The sequence below is a fragment of the Pseudorca crassidens genome, chromosome 5 (genome assembly GCF_039906515.1).
Source record: "Pseudorca crassidens isolate mPseCra1 chromosome 5, mPseCra1.hap1, whole genome shotgun sequence".
Taxonomy (NCBI): Eukaryota; Metazoa; Chordata; class Mammalia; order Artiodactyla; family Delphinidae; genus Pseudorca; species Pseudorca crassidens.
The window spans coordinates 101,987,978-102,007,143 of NC_090300.1; the positions used below are offsets into that span (position 1 = coordinate 101,987,978).

The 19,166-nt window shown below is 38.9% G+C and overlaps 1 protein-coding gene across 4 annotated transcripts in view; it reads right to left on the reverse strand.

The window, feature by feature from the left end:
* The window catches only part of CMSS1 (cms1 ribosomal small subunit homolog), a 382,923-nt gene that overhangs the window by 10,522 nt on the left and 353,235 nt on the right, over window positions 1-19,166 (reverse strand). For all 4 annotated transcript variants that reach the window (XM_067739122.1, XM_067739123.1, XM_067739125.1 and 1 more), the window contains 4 exons: window positions 9,716-9,787; window positions 7,515-7,644; window positions 3,869-3,928; window positions 1,993-2,095 (listed from right to left, as the gene is read on the reverse strand). In XM_067739122.1, the coding sequence (XP_067595223.1) occupies window positions 1,993-2,095; window positions 3,869-3,928; window positions 7,515-7,644; window positions 9,716-9,787 (365 nt within the window). The remainder of the gene's footprint in view (window positions 1-1,992; window positions 2,096-3,868; window positions 3,929-7,514; window positions 7,645-9,715; window positions 9,788-19,166) is intronic.

Consider the following 19,166-nt stretch of genomic DNA (forward strand, 5'->3'; position numbering starts at 1 on the left):
GCCTTTATGAATAGGGTTTGTTATGCCTGCTCAGAAATCACCTTCTGCAAATCACCTAACCTTGAAATGGATCATAATATTACGGAAGACATAAAGAAACACTGAGAATTGGCAAATGAAGTACGACAACATAGTCCTTCTATGCCCATCAGAAAGGCATTTATGTACGGTAAAAACTCAAATCAATGTGACAACTTGTTTTTAAGAGGCCACCTCCAGGCCAACTTCTTTGCCATTAGTGTTTGAATCTGAAATGAGTTCTGTGGGTAGTCTTTAAAACACTGAAATGTCAATGTGAATTCTTATGATTTCAGAACCAGCAAGTACGGCTACCCAGAAAGAGTTGGAGTCTTGAAGATCACTTATGTTTGGAGCAGAAATAGTTAAAAGAAACACTTTCGTTTTACTGAAAGGGTGTGTGATACAATTTAACGCGTGTGCCTAGCAGAAAGGCTCTGAAGGATGATTAACAAAGCTTAAAAAACTACTTTTCTAAATTCATGGTCAGATTAGCTCACTTAGAAAAATAGATGCTAAATAACTACCGAGAGTCTACTTTGCACATTAATCTATTTGATCAAGTTCCTTTTTCTTTAGGACTTGGATTTTCCTGTTTTGTCTCTGGTCAAAGCCCAGTGCAGAGCCTGGCCTTGGGAGAGGGTGAGTCCCAGGAAATCCCATATTACTCTGACAGCTCTTCTCTGAAAGCTGAACGCTACTACAGATCCAGTGGAAGCCTTTTTGTTTATTCTACAAAAGCTACAGTAAATGAAAAGGTATGTGAAGGCACTTAGTAAAGCACCGACAAACTGTCTTTAAAACATAATTTTTACATATAAATTTTTGGTCCACTTGGCATTTATCTCGGTATAAGGAGTGAGATATGGAACCCAGCTTAATTTTTTTCGATGGCTACCCAGTTGTTCCAATACCAATTATTAAATAATCCATCTTTCCCTACTGATTTTTCACTTTTGCCATATCCTGTACTTTCATATGCATATGGGCCTATCTCTGAACTTCCAGTTCTGTTCCACTGTTCTGATCTGTCACACATGTGCCAGTTCCATACTCTTAATTATTGAGACTTTGTAATAGGTTTTTTTTTTTAAAAAACTGATAGATATTATAGGCATAGTATCCTCACTAGCATTCTTTTTTAGAATTTCGCCAGCTATTTTTTCTTCTGTATTTTCTCATATGAACGTAGAACTAGTTTATCTAGTTTAAAAAACAATTCTATAGGAGTTTCATTGGGAATCTGTGAAATTTGTAGATTATTCTAGGTAAAACAGACATCTTTACGTTGAATCTTCCTATTCAACACTATGGTACTCCTTTCTGTTTAAGATCTGCTGCATCCCTTACGCAGTATTTTCTTCATCTAAATTTTGGCTAGTTTTTTCCTTGGTGTTCTATTTTTTCTTGTTACTATTTTAAATTAGATCTTTTCTTTCATTTATTTCTCCAACTGGTTATTGCTTGTATGATCTCCCTGCTTTACCCTTGTGTGTTCTCCACACAGCAGCCAAAGTGATCCTTTAGAATGATTATTCAGATCATGTGTCTTCTCTGCTCAAAATCCTCCAATGGCACTCCATGTCAGGGCCTTTTGTACCTATGTCCCCTCTGCCTGGAACACTTTTCTTCCGGATATCTGCTTGGCGTTCTCATTCACTTTGTTTAAGTCTCTGCTCATAGGTCAATCTCCTAAGAGGCTTTCTGTGACTACCCTTTTAAAAGTAGCCCCCATCTTTTTCTATCCATTTGCCATGCTTTATTTTTTTTCCTACATAACTTATCACTACTTGACATTATAGTGCATATTTATTTGTTTATTGTCTGCCTCCCTTACTGGAAAGTAGGTTCCATGAGCGAGGGGACTCTGTATATTTTATTCATTGCTGCTCTCCAGCATATAGAACTTGTCAGCCCGGCACATATCAGTTACTCAGAAAACAGTTACGACATGGAACAGGTGAAGCTTCCAACCTAATGAGCTCCAGGGCTCGGATGGCAGAGCCACAGATAATCAGCATCAGGACCGATTTCTTCTCACAGTGGTTTTTCCGAAGTTTCACCCATTTAGGGCAGACTGAAAAAAGACCATGAGAAAAATATTACCCTAAATATAGCAAAATAAAGCCTCCAAAGTTGAACATCCCCCAATTACTTCTTTGTTATTGCTTAAGTAAAATAAAATATGAGCACTGTTTAGATTCTATTCTCTGGTTATTCTAGATATTAAACAAAAATGAAATATCATTAACTTACACCACAAAACATATAATATGCCAAGTAGCTAAATGTGACCACTTTTAGAACTAAGTTTGTACAAAAATAAAAGAAAAGGAAAATTTAAAAAGTTTGTAATAATACAACATTTTCTATTTTTTAATTTATGTTTGTTGCTTAAAGGCAGTGTTGACTAAACGGGAAAAGAACTGATTTAAAAATACTACATTTGCGGGCTTCCCTGGTGGCGCAGTGGTTGAGAATCTGCCTGCCGATGCAGGAGACAGGGGCTCGTGCCCCAATCCGGGAAGATCCCCACATGCCGCAGAGCGGCTGGGCCCATGAGCCATGGCCGCTGAGCCTGCGCATCTGGAGCCTGTGCTCTGCAACGGGAGAGGCCACGACAGTGAGAGGCCCGTGTACCGCAAAAAAAAATAGATAAATAAAATAAAAATGCTACATTTTAGGGACTTCCCTGGTGTTACAGTGGTTAAAAATCCGCCTGCCAATGCAGGGGACACAGGTTCGAGTCCTGGTTCGGGAAGATCCCACATGCCACGGAGCAACTAAGCCCGTGCGCCACAACTACAGAGCCTGCTCTCTAGAGCCCGCGAGTCACAACTACTGGGCTCACGTGCCACAACTATTGAAGCCCACGCGCCCAGAGCCCGTGCTCTGCAACAAAGAGAAGCCATCACAATGAGAAGCCCGCGCACCGCAAGGAAGAGTAGCCCCCGCTCACGGCAGCTAGAGAAAGCGTGAGTGCAGCAACAAAGACCCAACGCAGCCAAAAATAAATAAATAAATAAATAATGCTTCATTTTAAAGGGACACTCAGCATAAGATATAAAATGGAAATGATATTAAAATAGCAAACATTTATTAAACACTGACACTGTGCTATGCACTTTACATAACTTTTTTAGTTCTCATAATCCATTGAGATTGATTCCATTATTACCTACATTTACATTTGCTGAATTTGAGGCTAAGAAAGGTTTATGAACTCAAGCTCAGTGTCATCAGAATTGGTTAGAATTTGAAAAAGGAACGTTAAATCACCATGTCTAAACTATTTCATTGTTGGTCACAATAAATGACTACCTAGCATGAATAATCTAGTTATTACTGCCTACATTCAATCGAAAAGATCAAATTAGATTGTCTGTGCAATAGCCATGGTCTGAATTCTGAACATGGGAACAGAATTTCAGAACCTCAGAGATGGGTTCAAGATCACATAGTCCAACTTCCTTGTCTTTCAGATAACAAAATAGAGTCCTGGAGGAGTCCTCAGTGACTTGTGCCAAGTCAAATAGCAAATTGATGGGGTACCTGCAACTAGAACACTGAGAATTCTCTGGATTCCAGGAGCAATACTTCTAATGTGTTGTAAAACAAAAACAAGACCAAAACCCAAATCCCCAATACCAGAGAGAAACAAGAATAAATTTAAATAAATAAAAATTAATATCAAGATGGACCTAAAGAACCTTCATTTAAAATCCATTTAAGATGGAAACTTGATTTTAAATGAAGTTTTAAAAGTTTTTATTTTAAAGAGATACATCTAATGTTTTAATAGAAATAATAAAACTTGATGAATAATTTTTTAAAAAATGAGTTTACTTACTTTCTTTTAGGTATGATGAAAGACTGTGAGTCAAATCATTGGCCTTGAGGAAGCAGGAGTCTAGAAATACGAGAAACATGCTTTGTAGAGGATTTCGCAAACACATACTCAAAATAGATTACATGTGAATGGTGTATTCTTGAATAGGTTGTACAACATTAATGAATTGGGGACTCATATATTTTAAAGTTGTCTAGCATTTAAAACAACAGCAGCAGCAACAATAAGTAAACTTTAAACTGTCCATCATTTCTTAGAGTAGTGAAACAGAAGCTTGTATCATTCAATGGACTAATGAAGCATCTTTATTTTCAAATCCATGGAATAGGCAATATACAAAGGCAAAGCTGAAATAGCTAACAAATCTATGTGGAGATGCTCAAACTCGTCATCACAGAAATGCAAATTAATACAAAATGAGATAACACTTTGCACACACTTTAGAATGGCAACTATTAGAAAGATGTATATACCAAGTGTTGCTGAGAATGTAGGATGATGGAAACTCTTTGTGAACTGTAGGTAGAGGTGTAAAGTGGTATCGCTATCGTGGATGGTAGTAAAATTAAGGTGTTTATACCCTATGACCCCAGGATTACATTCCTGAGTAAATAATGGAAAGAAATTCTTGTTTAGTCTGTAAAGAGACATACTCAAGTATATTCATACTAGCATTATTTGTAATATTGGGGAACTAGAAGCAACCTAAAGGTCCATATCGGAGAAAATGGATGAGCAACATGTGGTCGATGAAATCATTGGAATACTATGTAGCATTTTAGAAGCAATGAAGTAGATGTACTTAAAGCTATACAGGTATCTTGAAAAAGTGCTAAGTGAGGAAAGAAACAGAATGAGAGGTTCAGCACAACATCATTTAAATAAATTGTAAAATGTATCCACACCCAACAATATGATATATTTTAAAAGAACATATGCATATTTAAAAAGGTATAGTAACATTATGCCTATGGAGAAAGGAATTTGGAGTGTGGATGGGGAAAAGCGGGAATAATGCATTAAAATAGAACATTAACATAACACAGCACAACAACATAATGAAAGAATGGAACGGGCTACAATAAAACATAGGAGCCTTGCTCAACCAACAATGATCATGGTCTAGCAATTATGTAGTATTACTAACTCTGTACCTGAGATGTATAAAAAAGCAACATAATGTTTAGCATCCTAATTCATTATAGCAGAAGAAGTCTGTCTATAAACATAGCAGTGTGTTAGGGAGTAAACTATTACTAAATTAAATGAAACTTATGCTGTGCCCCAGCATATATAACTCACAATATGTGAGTAACCAACTTCAAAGATGTTGCCCCCGATACGGTTGTTGAGCCTTTGATGGTCTTTAAAACTGTAATCTCCGAAGCCTGGATATGACCAGACTCACCTGGAGAACTTTACAAAAAATACAGATTCCTGGAATGGACTCCCCTTTGCTCAATGAGTCAGAATTCCTTGGGGCTGGGCCTGGGAATTTGCTTTTTAAGTTCCTGGGTGATTCAGTTGCGGCTAGCTTACAGGCATTTAGCACTGATCTAAACCACACTGCAGCTCTCAGGAGGACAGCTGAGTTAGCTCTAAGTGATTCCTGACTCAAAACTCTAATTAAGTTCCCATGTGTATGACATTAACAATGTACATGCACAGTATTAATTGAAAAGACATGTTGCTGCCCTACAGACACAAACAACTTCAAACCACAACCAAGTTAGACACTCAGCAAACTAAATAGGAACAATATTTTATTACTTATATCCATCTTGTATTTATGCCCCTTCCTGAGACTGTTCCAGATAGCCCATGGCGTGCCCCTCCTCTCAAATAACAGAGACCTCCTCTGTGTCCTTGGTCCTGACAGTGTAGTGATGGGTGTTTTCTCTAAAACCTTCCTATGATGCCTTTGTTCACTGTGGCTCAGAATGGCCTAATTTCTTAACTGAAAATGAAAACCTGTTCCTTTTGGCTATAGCAGTATTTTTAACATATTTTAAACATTTTCCCCTCAGCCAACCATGACCACACATTCTTGCCTAACTATATTACTGCACTCTAATGATGATATAATATAATGTAAACTCAGTATGGAACTCAAATGACTCCTTAAAGGCTTTTTCTTCTGACTTTTGACTAGCAAATTACAATGTTCCATGAGGTTACAGAGTAGCAGTGGTCCCATTATCTTACAAGTCCTTATTCAGGTGAAGGTAAACTCTAACAAAGAACTAAAAGGGAAAATTGACCACTGAGTCAGAGTAAAATCAAACTTCAGTTAAACATTGAAGGGGCTTTGTTATAATACCTGGTTCCTGAGGATAGAAGAGCCAGGACCTAGCTCTCCTCCTGAGGAGCTGCTGTGCTGAGAAGAGTGGTTTCTAACTGCTGTTGGGCTTTCTGATCTCAGTACGTAGAAAACTCCAGAACTCGCTCATGTGGAAATGAGTTCCTTCAATTCCCTAAAGAGTATTCCTTTTGGAAAAGGAACAGACAGGGGTACTGATGTCTCCAACCTAACGTGCATTTAAAACACACACACACACACACACACACACACACACACACATACACATCATTTTATGAAAGAATTATAAAACTTCAGGGTATGGGATGTTTTTCAGCTTCTCAAGCCTCTAGAAAGCATAAAGTTGTAATGGAAAAAGGAAATCAAGCTACCCTTGACTTTTTCCAAAAGCAGTGTTAGATATCTCTAATAGTCTATATATAGAGAGCTCATCTGAAGCAGTGGTGCCCAAACCCTCTGCGGTTTGATTTTATGACATCTTTTCTTCAGTCTCTGTGCAAAAGAGTTACAGGTTATACCATTATTTTGAAATTAATTAAAATTGGTTTTTAAAATAATTTTCCAATATCTTTTAACTTAATTATACATTTCTAAGACAGTAGATCTCAAATGATAATAGGCTTAAGAATCACACAGGGCTTCCCTGGTGGCGCAGTGGTTGAGGGTCCGCCTGCCAATGCAGGGGACATGGGTTCGTGCCCCGGTCCGGGAAGATCCCACATGCCGCGGAGCGACTGGGCCCATGAATCATGGCCGCTGGGCCTGCGCGTCCGGAGCCTGCGCTCTGCGGCGGGAGAGGCCACAGCAGTGAGAGGCCCATGTATGGCAAAAAAAAAAAAAGAAAAGAATCACACAGGGTGAGGTGTCAGCCTTGCTAAACATGCAGAATTTTGTCCCTATCTTTAGATGGTTTACTTGAAAAAAGTCTTGACTGGGACCCAAAATACTACCCTAAAAGCAAAACCATGACTAGATATCCATGATAAGGGCAACAACAAAACTAAGATGCTATTAAAGCTAAAGTTTTTATCTATAAAGGATGAGTAAATTAATTATGTATACTTTTGAATGTGTGCTTTATCTTTTTTAAATTTAACTTCTATCCTCATTAAAATTCTTATTCATTGAAGAATCTGTCCAAAAAAATGTACACCCAATACCTTTTGAATAAAAATTACAAATCCTTCTATTAGACTGAACGAATACCAGTTAGCATCTGAATGAAGAAATCATCCAACAGTTAAAACTATTAGGTTGAGGAAAGGAGTACTAGCACGTGGAAATATATTAATTAGAAGGAATAACAACAAGGAAGCCTGGCTGTACCTGGTAGGGTTAGTTCTTCTAATTCAATCACTGAGCGGTTGCTGCTATAATAGTCTTTCATCAGCTTATGTAGGTCTTCAGGTGTCCCTGGTTTTGGCTCTGATTTTGCAAGAACATCAGTAATTTTCTTCTGATGAGAAAGAAGTAAAAATGGGAAGACAGATTTTAGGATGGCATTTGGCTTAGGATAGGTTGATTCCTCTGGCATTTAAACCGTAAGTAGGTTCTGTGATAGCCAAGGGTGAATGGGAGTTCTAATAAACACACTTGAGAAAACTTAAGAGATACTTCTTGGACATAACTACTGCTTTGAAAAATGAATGGATGATCTAAAAGACTCCTTGTAACTCTTGGTCTCTGCTAGGAGAACTAAAAATTTTGCAGGAGTCTATAATAGGTTACTATATTCTGTTAAAAGTCAATAAATCTTGTTGCTTGTGGAAACCTCCTTTTAAGCCTCAGAAAATGTGTATTCCTGGGAGAGTAGAATTTTGAGAATTCCTTGTGTAACCTGGTTCTTAAGGCACTGAGTCTCAGTTTGGATTTCTGGCATTAAAGTAAGAGTTGCAGGACTCATCTCAGCAAAGGAGGACACTAAATAGGGGCACTTGAGACCCTCAATTCTCAAGTCTTGGGAGAGACATCTTGAATTGGCCCTATGGAAAGCAGAACAGGATACTTTACAACATCTATTTTGATTTGGACTTATCTGTGTAGCATTTACTGAATGTCTGCAATGTACTAGGAATGCACAATTGTTCATTTAACTTTCATCATAAACTTCCCTTCTTATTTCTTCCTAGTATTTCACCAAAAATCCAGAAAGAGCCCTTCCTTGCCTTCTACCCCAGCTTTTCCCCCCTCCTTCCATACTATCTTCCTTTTCATACCACTGCCAAGAACGGTCAAAGTTCTGTCAAATGAATTAACTTTAAAAGAACACGTCATCCGTGGGCACATTTTAGCATGACCTCAGCCAAGGCTAAACTAGCTAGCTGGAGTTCTGACCTTGAACCCCAAGAACTTAACACTCCTGAAGGCCATTAGTGTCAAACTATCAAAGAGAAGTTAAAAGTCGTTTCTTTAAGGACGTGCCAAAACTCAGCCAATTTGGCATTTCCCATCCTCCTATTTGGCCATGTGCAGGCAAGGAAAACATATGCACACACACTCTGTTTTCTAAAAGCTTGCTGTTAAGTAATTGGTTTGAGTCCACCTTGTTTCCTCTAATCCCAATCGCATTTCCTCTGCTAACTACATCAGTAGACCTTTCTTGGCAGGGAGAGAATTACATTGCTGTTTTGACAACTGTGGTGGAAGGTCAAAGCTAACCACACTTTCGGGCTTCCCTCGTGGTGCAGTGGTTAAGAATCCACCTGCCAATGCAGGGGACACAGGTTCGAACCCTGGTCCACGAAGATCCCACATGCCACGGAGCAACTAAGCCCGTGTGCCACAACTACTGAGCCTGTGCTCTAGAGCCCACGTGCCACAAATACCGAAGCCTGGGTGCCTACAGCCCGTGCTCGAAAGCCCACGCACAGCAACGAACACCGAACGCAGCCAAAAATAAATTAATTAATTAAATAAATTTATTAAAAAAAAAGCTAACCACACTTTGTTCAAGGCTGAGCCATAAGAAAGTTTGTATAGGAGCAACAGAGTTTTCCGTATGTTCACAGGCAAGTCTTAAAACGCAAGGGGAGCCTTTTGCTTTAAATTATCGTTTGAAATTAGAGTCAGAAATGCCTTATACTTACACTATTTCATCTGCTTATTATTTTCTTTTTATTAATACTTTAAGACATAAGGCTTTTAAAAAATGAAATGGGTAAGAAAAGAAGGTTGGTAAATTTCTTTTCTTGGACAGAGCCAGAGGGGCCAGAGGGCAGGAGAGCTCTGGGCCCCTTTTAGAATTAGAAATCCCTGTCTGACTTCTAACCACAGTGAAAACACAGGGTGGGTAACAAAGATGTTTGGTATCCACAAGACTGAAATAGGAATTAGAAGAATTTATTTTTAGCTCCAACAGAAACACTTATTACTAGTGACCTTAGGAAAGTCACCAAACCTCAATGAATTTTACAATTTTTGCATATCTAAAGTGGGGATTACAATAATTGCCTCATCAAAGTACACTATATAACAATGTGATAGAAACCATGTGGGGCTGTACCATTGTAAAAAATTATTAATATTACCTTTTTCCTCTTCCTGGTCTTGGTGGCATCTTCATTTGTTTCCTTTGGTTGTATCAAGAAACATTCTTTAGGCTATAAAGAAATGTAAATGAGAAAACTTTCATCTTAGCATGATGAGGTGTCAACTAATGGTATGAATCCCAAAGTATCAATATCTACTGTCATGCATGTATTCTTCAGAGTATCTTAGACAAAGAAATGTTGGAAAATCCACTGAAGGCTATTATGCAGGGGCCAAGCTGAGAGAATTTGTAAAAGTGAGAAAGTGCAGATGATTTAAGACTGGAAAATCTTTGAACAAAGGTCAAAATGTGTGATTAAGTGTATATATGTGTTTGAGGTGGTGGTACAGGGTATTATAGATGGAAGACAGTGGCTAGGTTTGGAAAATACAGGCAGAAAGAGATGTGATTAAAATTAAGATGTAAAGAAGTCTTTGACTAGAATGACTGGTGTTTCCAGGAACTAGCAATGTGTGAGTCTGTATTTCCAAGTCACTGACTTATCATTTTGTTATTCATTCCTTTCCTCTTCTCAATAGGCACAGAAAATCTGAAGTAGGATATATTTACTTATATTTTTATGAAACCAGCTGCACCAAATGTCTTATCTATAGTGACTACAAAATGAATGTTTCTGCTTATGGTCTGACAAAAGCCTCAACACCATGGCATCCTGAGTAATTGATTTTGCCTGTTGCCTTGACCCCTGGAGTACCCTATATAGTTTAGTGCTATTTTTACCCTAAGGATTTGTTTTTTGTTTTGTTTTGTTTTGTTTTAGTGCAGAAAAACAGGAAATTTAGACTAAGACCTTGATTTATAAAATAGAATGCTTCAGATTCCATATTTATTAATCATAGGCAGTTATATAAAATGTTTCCTGTATTAGATCTTTTATGCAACATTTTCAAACAAGTTGCCAAGTAAGACATAAAATATAAGTGAAAACTTATTCTGAGTTTTTTCTTGATTAAGTTTCCATTCCAACTAGAGAGTACTCAGTTTAAGCTGGTAAACTACTAACTAAAGCAATCTTGTCTCTACTGGCTCTCTTTAAAATGATTACAGATGAAGCTTTCTATTAAAGTTTCCAGATAGCCTGCAGATTAAGAATGTCTATGGCCTGAATCCAGAGAGATATAATACTATGTAATTTCTTCAAGACATGGGGCCAGGACCAGCAGTTTCTAGACTCTGTTTCAGTTATAGAGAAGTAGATTCAAAAGGCTCAGGATTAAAGTAATATGGGAATCTTGAAATTTCAGCTGCTTCTCAGTTAAAAGAAAAAACCTGCAAAGTACAATTGCATCATAGCTAAAGAAAATAGATATTAGGACCTCTCTTATTTAGAAAGTTAAGCTGTCTTGTGGATGCAGATACACGCTAATTTGATGCCAATTAGAAACTGGGCCAAGGCCACTAATATGTCACAGGAGCTGCCAGACAGTCATAAGAGTCCAATTACAGATCAAGCCAACATCAGCTCATGCTGCTATGGCAAAGGCCTGGATACAATTAGTATCTCCCTAGATCCCTCAAGGCATACTTCAGTATCTTGTCCCCATTATGAAGGTTTTGGGGGGAAGCAGATGTAGAACCTGTTTCATTTTCTTATTTAGCAAATGGGGGTGCTCTCTAAGAGTATGTTCAATGTGCGGGGTTTGTATTTATGCCAGGTTTACAAAGCCAGTTAAACATGACACAAGTTAAATGTGGAAATGAGCTCAGTTATAAGGATATGGACTCTCCAATTCTGGAAGAAAAAATAAAAGCACAATTCTGAATCACGCAAAGGAAAAAAGAAACATGCTTGACAACTGCTTTTGTCAAGATATCGTAACAGGTTTACATATTTGTTAGGTTCAAATTCTTACATCATCTTAAAGGAAATGCAGTATGATATTTGTTTTCTGGGAGCAGTCACTTTAGCTGGTTGCAGTAGGGTGCTAATGAAGAAGCAAGTTTATGGGGTCAATTTCCATAGAAGTGAGACTACTTTATGAAGAAATACAAAGCCCATAGTATTGAAAATTCCTAAACGTTGCCAGCTGCCTTACAGATGCTGATGTCTACCCTCAGAGAGACTAGGTAAGATGAGGAAGACTCAGGGTAGGCCAACTAACCATTTCTAGAAACTGATTCCAACAGTATCTGACTTTGGCAGTTAATAAGTAATGTCATTTCTTTATGCAGTGATTTTTAAATATGTACCCTGAGTATGAAGTTAAAGATTTAGAAGAATCACACTTGCCCAAAAATATACCAAAAAAAACTTATTAAGCTTTCAGTGAAGCAATTAATTGGGGCATGTTTTCAATTCCTTAAAGTGTCAAAAATTATATCCTTTAAGAATGAGTCTTCTGGTTTTAACCATGGCAATTCATTTTCAAAACGCTACTAAAATGAAAATAAAGGAGGGACTTCCCTGGTGGCGCAGTGGTTAAGACTTCATGCTCCCAATGCAGGGGGCCCAGGTTCTATCCCTGGTTGGGGAACTAGATCTCATATGCATGCTGCAACTAACAGTTCACATGTCTCTACTAAGGAGCCCGCGAGCCGCAACTAAGGAGCCCACCTGCTGCAACTGAGACCTGGCACAACCAAATAAATAAATAAATATTTTTTAAAAATTGAAAATAAAGGAAACTGAAAAAGATGTAAGTCTATAAGGACAAAGAAACCAGGAGAAAGGACAACAGTAGTGGAGAGATTTCAACAACATTTTGGAAAATGGAAAGGGTTGAAACTGGATGGAAGCTATTTAGCATAGGGAGAGAGACATCTAGCACCTGGGTTTCTAGAGCGACAGATGCTAACAATAAGTGTGTCTGTTTCACCTGTTGGACTCTGAAAAGGTTCAGCAGTGGGTGGTACAAGGTACTACAGAGGGGAAAGGGTTTGAAAGAAAGAGACTGGTTGAAACTTTATGTTTAAAATGATTAGCCTCCCTCCTACACCCACCTGGCTATATCTTCTGCTCAGGCAGCCAAGCAACTATCCCATTACCACTTCCTCTCATCTTGTTCTTCCTAACAGAAGACTGGAGATTTATGCTCTGGAGAGAATAAGAAGACCAAGAAGTCTAGCACAAGGGAGGCAGGGTAGAGGTTGAGGCTCATTTCCTTTTCCTGTCCCTGTTTCAGGATATTTCAAGAGAGGCTTATATAGTGTAGGCAGAACACTACTGAATTCTTCTCTGGAAAAATAAAATGGCCTAAGAGAAATGCCACAAGAGAGTGACATTTGGGGGTTCCATAGTAAATGTCCAGCTTTGTTATCATATCACCCTACCAAGAGGTCCACTAATTAACAAGCCCCACTTATGCACAAAAGTTTTCCATTAACTTTTTAGTGTGTCTCTGTTTAATATGAATAGACAGCTAAGGTTCATCGGACATCTAAGGAAAGTCTCCAACATCATAGCAAATAAACAAAAAAAAAGAAAAAAGAACACTGAGGAAACAGAGACTGTACTTCAAAACAATTACAATTAATATTCTCAGAGAGAAGAGGGAAGAATTTTCAGCCATGAAACAAGATGCTATAAAACGAGGATGCTATAAAAAAGGAAAAAAAATTAAAAAGACATTTAAACCTTAAAACAAATAAGAAAGTTGGGGGACTTCCTTGGCGGCACAGTGGTTAAGAATCTGCCTGCCAATGCAGAGGACATGGGTTTGATCCCTGGTCGGGGAAGATCCCACATGCTGCAGAGCAACTAAGCCCACGAGCCACAATTAGTGAGCCTGCACACTGCAACTACTGAAGCCAGTGCGCTCTAGGGCCCACGTGCTGCAACTACTGAGCCCACGTGCTGCAACTACTGAAGCCCACGCGCCTAAAGCCTGTGCTCCACAGGCTTTGCAGAGAAGGCACTGCAATGAGAAGCCTGTGCACTGCAACGAAGAGTAGCCCCCACTTGCCACAACTAGAGAAAGCTTGTGTGCACCAATGAAGATCCAATGCAGCAAAAAATTAAAATAATTAAAATAAAAATTAAAGAAAGTTGGAATAAAATTGTAGGAGGAAGGCTTGAAGATAAACTAGAAAAAATCTCCCAGAAAGATGAAAAAATGATAAGAAAAAAGTGGTAAGAAAATTAGAGAATCAGCCCAAGAGAATCAACATGCCAATAAAAAAGGTATTATCGAAAGTAAGAGTCATATAAAACAGTGGGAAAGAAGTGATAAAAAAATAATGTATGAAAAATTTTCCAGAACTGAAGGAAAATTTCTAGAACATGAAACTCCAAATTGAAAGCCCATTAAGTATACAGTACAATGGATAAGAAAAATAACCATGCTAAGGAAAATCACTGTGAAATTGCAGAACATCCTGGACAAACAAAAGATTCTAAAAACTTATGAAAAGAAAAACAGTAACATACAAAATACAAAAGGTCAAAGAAAAGAATGGTGGCAGACTGTGCAACAGCAGTAATTGATGCTTGAACTCAGTAGAACAAAGCCTTCAAAATTATGGGGAAAATTTATTTGCAAATTAGATTTTTTTTTCAAATTAGATTTTTATACCCAGCAAAATTATCAATCAAGTTAAGAGGAAAATTTTCAGATTTCAGTAAACATTCTCAGATATTTAAGATCTCAAAAAATTTACTTCCTACCCACAGATACTCAAGGCTCTATTCCAGCATAATAAAGGACTAAATCAAGAAAGAGGATGACATAGGATTCAGTAAGTAGGGAGACCAATCCGGGAGACTACTGAAGGGGCAGTAAAGAGAAGTCTCAGTTGTTCAGCAGGCCTAGAGAATAACCAATTCAGAGTGGAACAAAAGTGTGGAGATCTGTAGGAAAGAACAATAACTGATCTATTTGAGCATATGGAAAATACTGTCCATGGGCATGTGGAAGAGATGTTGGAACATACGGGAGCAATTAACAGTAGGAACATGGCAAGCTAGGCAAGTGAAGAAATGAGGTAATTATTAATACCATAAAAATAAAGAGTTGTATAAGAAAGGAGGGATGATTATAGCTTCTCTTTTTCTCAGCACTGAACAGTGTTTCCACGGTCATAATAATGAAAGAGTGACAACTGTTTTAACCAAAATGTAATATTGTATCGGCAGAGGAAGTAGCAGTTGGAGAGGGAATAGGGCATAGGTGAGAGGACTATGTCCTCCTATGCTACCTCAGGAAGATAATCAGAAAGTGGTAAATCAAGAAACTGCAGTATAAAATATAAGGTAGCAAGTAAGAAAAACAGCTAAAGACTGATGGATTTACATGAAGTCCTAGAAAAAGCAAAACAAATTTTGGGGGAGAAAACATCAGAACAGTGGTTGCCTCAGGGGCAAGGAGTTTGGAATGGTGATTAACAGGGAGGTGGCATGAAAGGATTCTGGGGTGATGGTAATGTTTTGTATCCTGTAGGGGTTTGTGTTATGGAGCTATATGAATTTGTCAAAACTCATTGAATGGTACATTTGACATTTGTGTATTTTATTGTATGTTAACTTCACCTTACAAGGAAAAAAAAAGAACTTTAAAGTAAATATTGAGCTTTTAAAAATAATATGCATGCTGAAGCATCTGAGGGGAGTGTACTGATTTTGCAAATCTTTGAAATGTGTCAAAAATAAGGTGATTGCTAGATGGATAGTGCCTGAACACACTGTTCAAAAATTTTGGACACAGTCACAGTTACATAAGAAATCCTTAAAGGGAACTCCCTGGCAGTCCAGTGGTTAGGACTCCATGCTTTCACTGCTGAGGGTCCGGGTTTGATACCTGGTCGGGGAACTAGGATCCTGCAAGCCCCACAGTGCAGCCAAATTAAAAAGAAAAAACAAAAGTCTTTAAAGAAATTAAAGGTGTGCCTCGCAGATTCTCTCAAACATGAGTCTAGGAAGCTTAAGGGGTCTTATCTTGTAATTGTCTCAGCTGAAGCCCAAGGTACAGAAGGGTTTATCTGGAAAACATTGTGGGTGTGACTTCTGCCTAATAGAGTAAATCCCCAGAAGAATCATAGGAGACCCACACAATTCTTTTTTTAAAATAATTAATTAATTAATTAAATTTATGTATTATTTTTGGCTGCGTTGGGTCTTCATGGCTGCATGCAGGCTTTCTCTAGTTGTGGTGAGCAGGGGCTACTCTTCATTGTGGTGTGCGGGCTTCTCATTGCAGTGGCTTCTCTTGTTGCAGAGCACGGGCTCTAGGCATGCGGGCTTCAGTAGTTGTGGCATACGGGCTCAGCAGTTGTGGCTCACGGGCTCTAGAGTGCAGGCTCAGTAGTTGTGGCACATGGGCTTAGCTGCTCTGTGGCATGTGGGATCATCATGGACCAGGGCTCAAACCTGTGTTCCCTGTATTGGCAGGTGGATTCTTAACGACTGCATCACCAGGGAAGCCCCCACACAATTCTTAAAGGAGTTATATATTCAGAAGCTGAGAGGGTCAGAGAGGAGCCCTCAGAATTCTATTATCAAGAAGCAAGCTGAAAGAGCTGCTTAGTTGCAAACACATGTTACCTTTTATTTAAAAAAAAAAGGGAGGATGACTCAGAGGACAGAACAAAAACCCAAACAGCAGTGCCAAGAACCATAAGACCCTGGGCCTTAAGACTTAATCAAGAAACTCCTAACCCTTTCTGAATGTTGTGGACCAATGACTCTTTGTTACTCCTATTTGAATAGAAATGCCTATAGAGGTTATCCAATGCTTGCCTCACTGCTTGGTGTTGGGTATGTAGGGGTAAGACAACTTGTCTCTTTAGTTTCATAAGTTGAGAAAAAATACACTCAAAGAGTTATACTTAAAGGTCTAAACCCAAGGAACCTTAATTGCACCTGGACCTGATCTAGACAATGAAATTCTGGACACCAAGCTCATGCTGTAACGTCATAAGATTTCTGCAAGCCTTGGGAGGGGCAAATATATTCTGCGTATGGGAGGGATGTAAATCACTGGGGCCAGAGGGCAGACTGTGGTAGCCAGATTACAGGATAGCACCAGTGATCACTATCTCCTGGTATTCATCCCCTCCTCTTGAATGTGTACCAGATTTACTGATCTGCTTCTAACAGAATATGGCAGAAGTGATGTGATGTCAGTTCTCAGATTAGGTTATAAAAAGACTGTCATTTCTCTCTTAGAGGAAAACATAAGAAGAACACTCTTTGACATAAATCACAGCAAGATCCTTTTTGACCCACCTCCTAGAGGAATGGAAATAAAAACAAAAATAAACAAATGGGACCTAATGAAACTTAAAAGCTTTTGAACAGCAAAGGAAACCATAAACAAGATGAAAAGACAACCCTCAGAATGGGAGAAAATATTTACAAATGAAGCAGCTGACAAAGGATTAATCTCCAAAATATACAAACAGCTCATGCAGCTCAATATCAAAAAAACAAACAACCCAATCCAAAAATGGGAAGAAGATCTAAATAGACACTTCTCCAAAGAAGATATACAGATTGCCAACAAACACATGAAAGGATGCTCAACATCACTAATCATTAGAGAAATGCAAATCAAAACTACAGTGAGGTATCACCTCACACCGGTCAGAATGGCCATCATCAAAAAATCTACAAACAATAAATGCTGGAGAGGGTGTGGAGAAAAGGGAACCCTCTTGCACTGTTGGTGGGAATGTAAACTGATACAGCCACTATGGAGAACAATATGGAAGCTCCTTAAAAAACTAAAAATAGAACTACCATATGACCCAGCAATCCCACTACTGGGCATATACCCTGAGAAAACCATAATTCAAAAAGAGTCACGTACCATAATGTTCATCACAGCTCTATTTACAATAGCCAGGACATGGAAGCAACCTAAGTGTCCATCAACAGATGAATGGATAAGGAAGAAGTGGCACATATATACAATGGAATATTACTCAGCTAAAACAAGAAATGAAATTGAACTATTTGTAATGGGGTGGATAGACCTAGAGTCTGTCATACAGAGTGAAGTAAGTCAGAAAGAGAAAAACAAATACCATATGCTAACACATATATATGGAATCTAAAAAAAAAAAAAAAAAAGAGTTCTGAAGAACTTAGGGGCAGGACAGGAATAAAGACGCAGACGTAGAGAATGGACTTGAGGACATGGGGAGGGGGAAGGGTAAGCTGGGACGAAGTGAGAGAGTGTCGTGTACATATATACACTACCAAATGTAAAACAGATAGCCAGTGGAAAGCAGCTGCATTGCACGGGGAGATCAGCTCGGTGCTCTGTGACCACCTAGAGGGGTGGGATAGGGAAGGTGGGAAGGAGACACACGAGGGAGGGGATATGGGGATATATGTATACACATAGTTGATTTACTTTGTTATACATTAGAAACTAACACACCATTGTAAAGCAATTATACTCCAATAAAGATGTTAAAAAAAAAAAAAAAAGACTGGTTTTGGTCTTGAGTGCTCGTTAGTTCCCTCTTGGGTCACTCACATGGCCTGAAGGAAGCCATGGGCAATGCTGTGAGGCATCCCTGTGGAGAGGCTCACATGATGAGGGACTGAGGCCTGCCATCAGCCACCTGAATGAACTTCAAGAAGGTTCCTCATGGTGGAGCCCCTAACGTCCAGCTTACAACTTGACTGACAACTGATGAGAGATGTAGAGCCAGAGAGACTGAACTTAGCCATGCCTGTGAGGTAACAGAAACTGAGATAAGGAATCTTTTCTGTTTTAAGCTACTAACTTTGGGGGTAATTAGTTATACAACAATAGATTAATACAAAGAGAAACAGAATTGAGACACCAGCATGGAAAGGAGGAAGGTAAATCAGAGTAAACAGGACACAGTTCTCTTTTCTCTTAATCAAGAATAATCTTGAAGAGTAGGAGAGATATGAAATGATCAATGTGAAAATAAAGAATTAGTAAGAGGGCTTCCCTGATGGCGCAGTGGTTGCGAGTGTGCCTGCCGATGCAGGGGACACGGGTTCGTGCCCCGGTCCGGGAAGATCCCACATGCCGCGGAGTGGCTGGGCCGGTGAGCCATGGACGCTGAGCCTGCGCGTCTGGAGCCTGTGCTCCGAGGCAGGAGGGGCCACAGCAGTGAGAGGCCTGTGTACCGCAAAAAAAAAAAAAAAAAAAGAATTGGTAAGAAAATACAGTAGTGAGAGGGGTAAGTAAGGAGGGAAAGGGATAAGTACTCTTGCTGAAGATTCTTTTATGATCCAAGGAGATAAACAAAAGGCTAGCTTAAGAAAAAAAGAAGTCCAGTGTTGTCTCTGACGGGGAGAGGATGGGTCATGGAACCATTAAAAGGCTACTGACATCATGGAGACATCAATGAAAATTCACGAAATCCCTCATAAGGGATTATATTCTGGGAACCATAATTACAAAGTCACTAGGGCTGGCTCTGAAATGAGTGATGTTGAGGAGGGAAGAGGGTGATGCAATCTCTAGGAGTAAGGGAATTCATCATTTATTTTGGAAGCAGTATTTGGA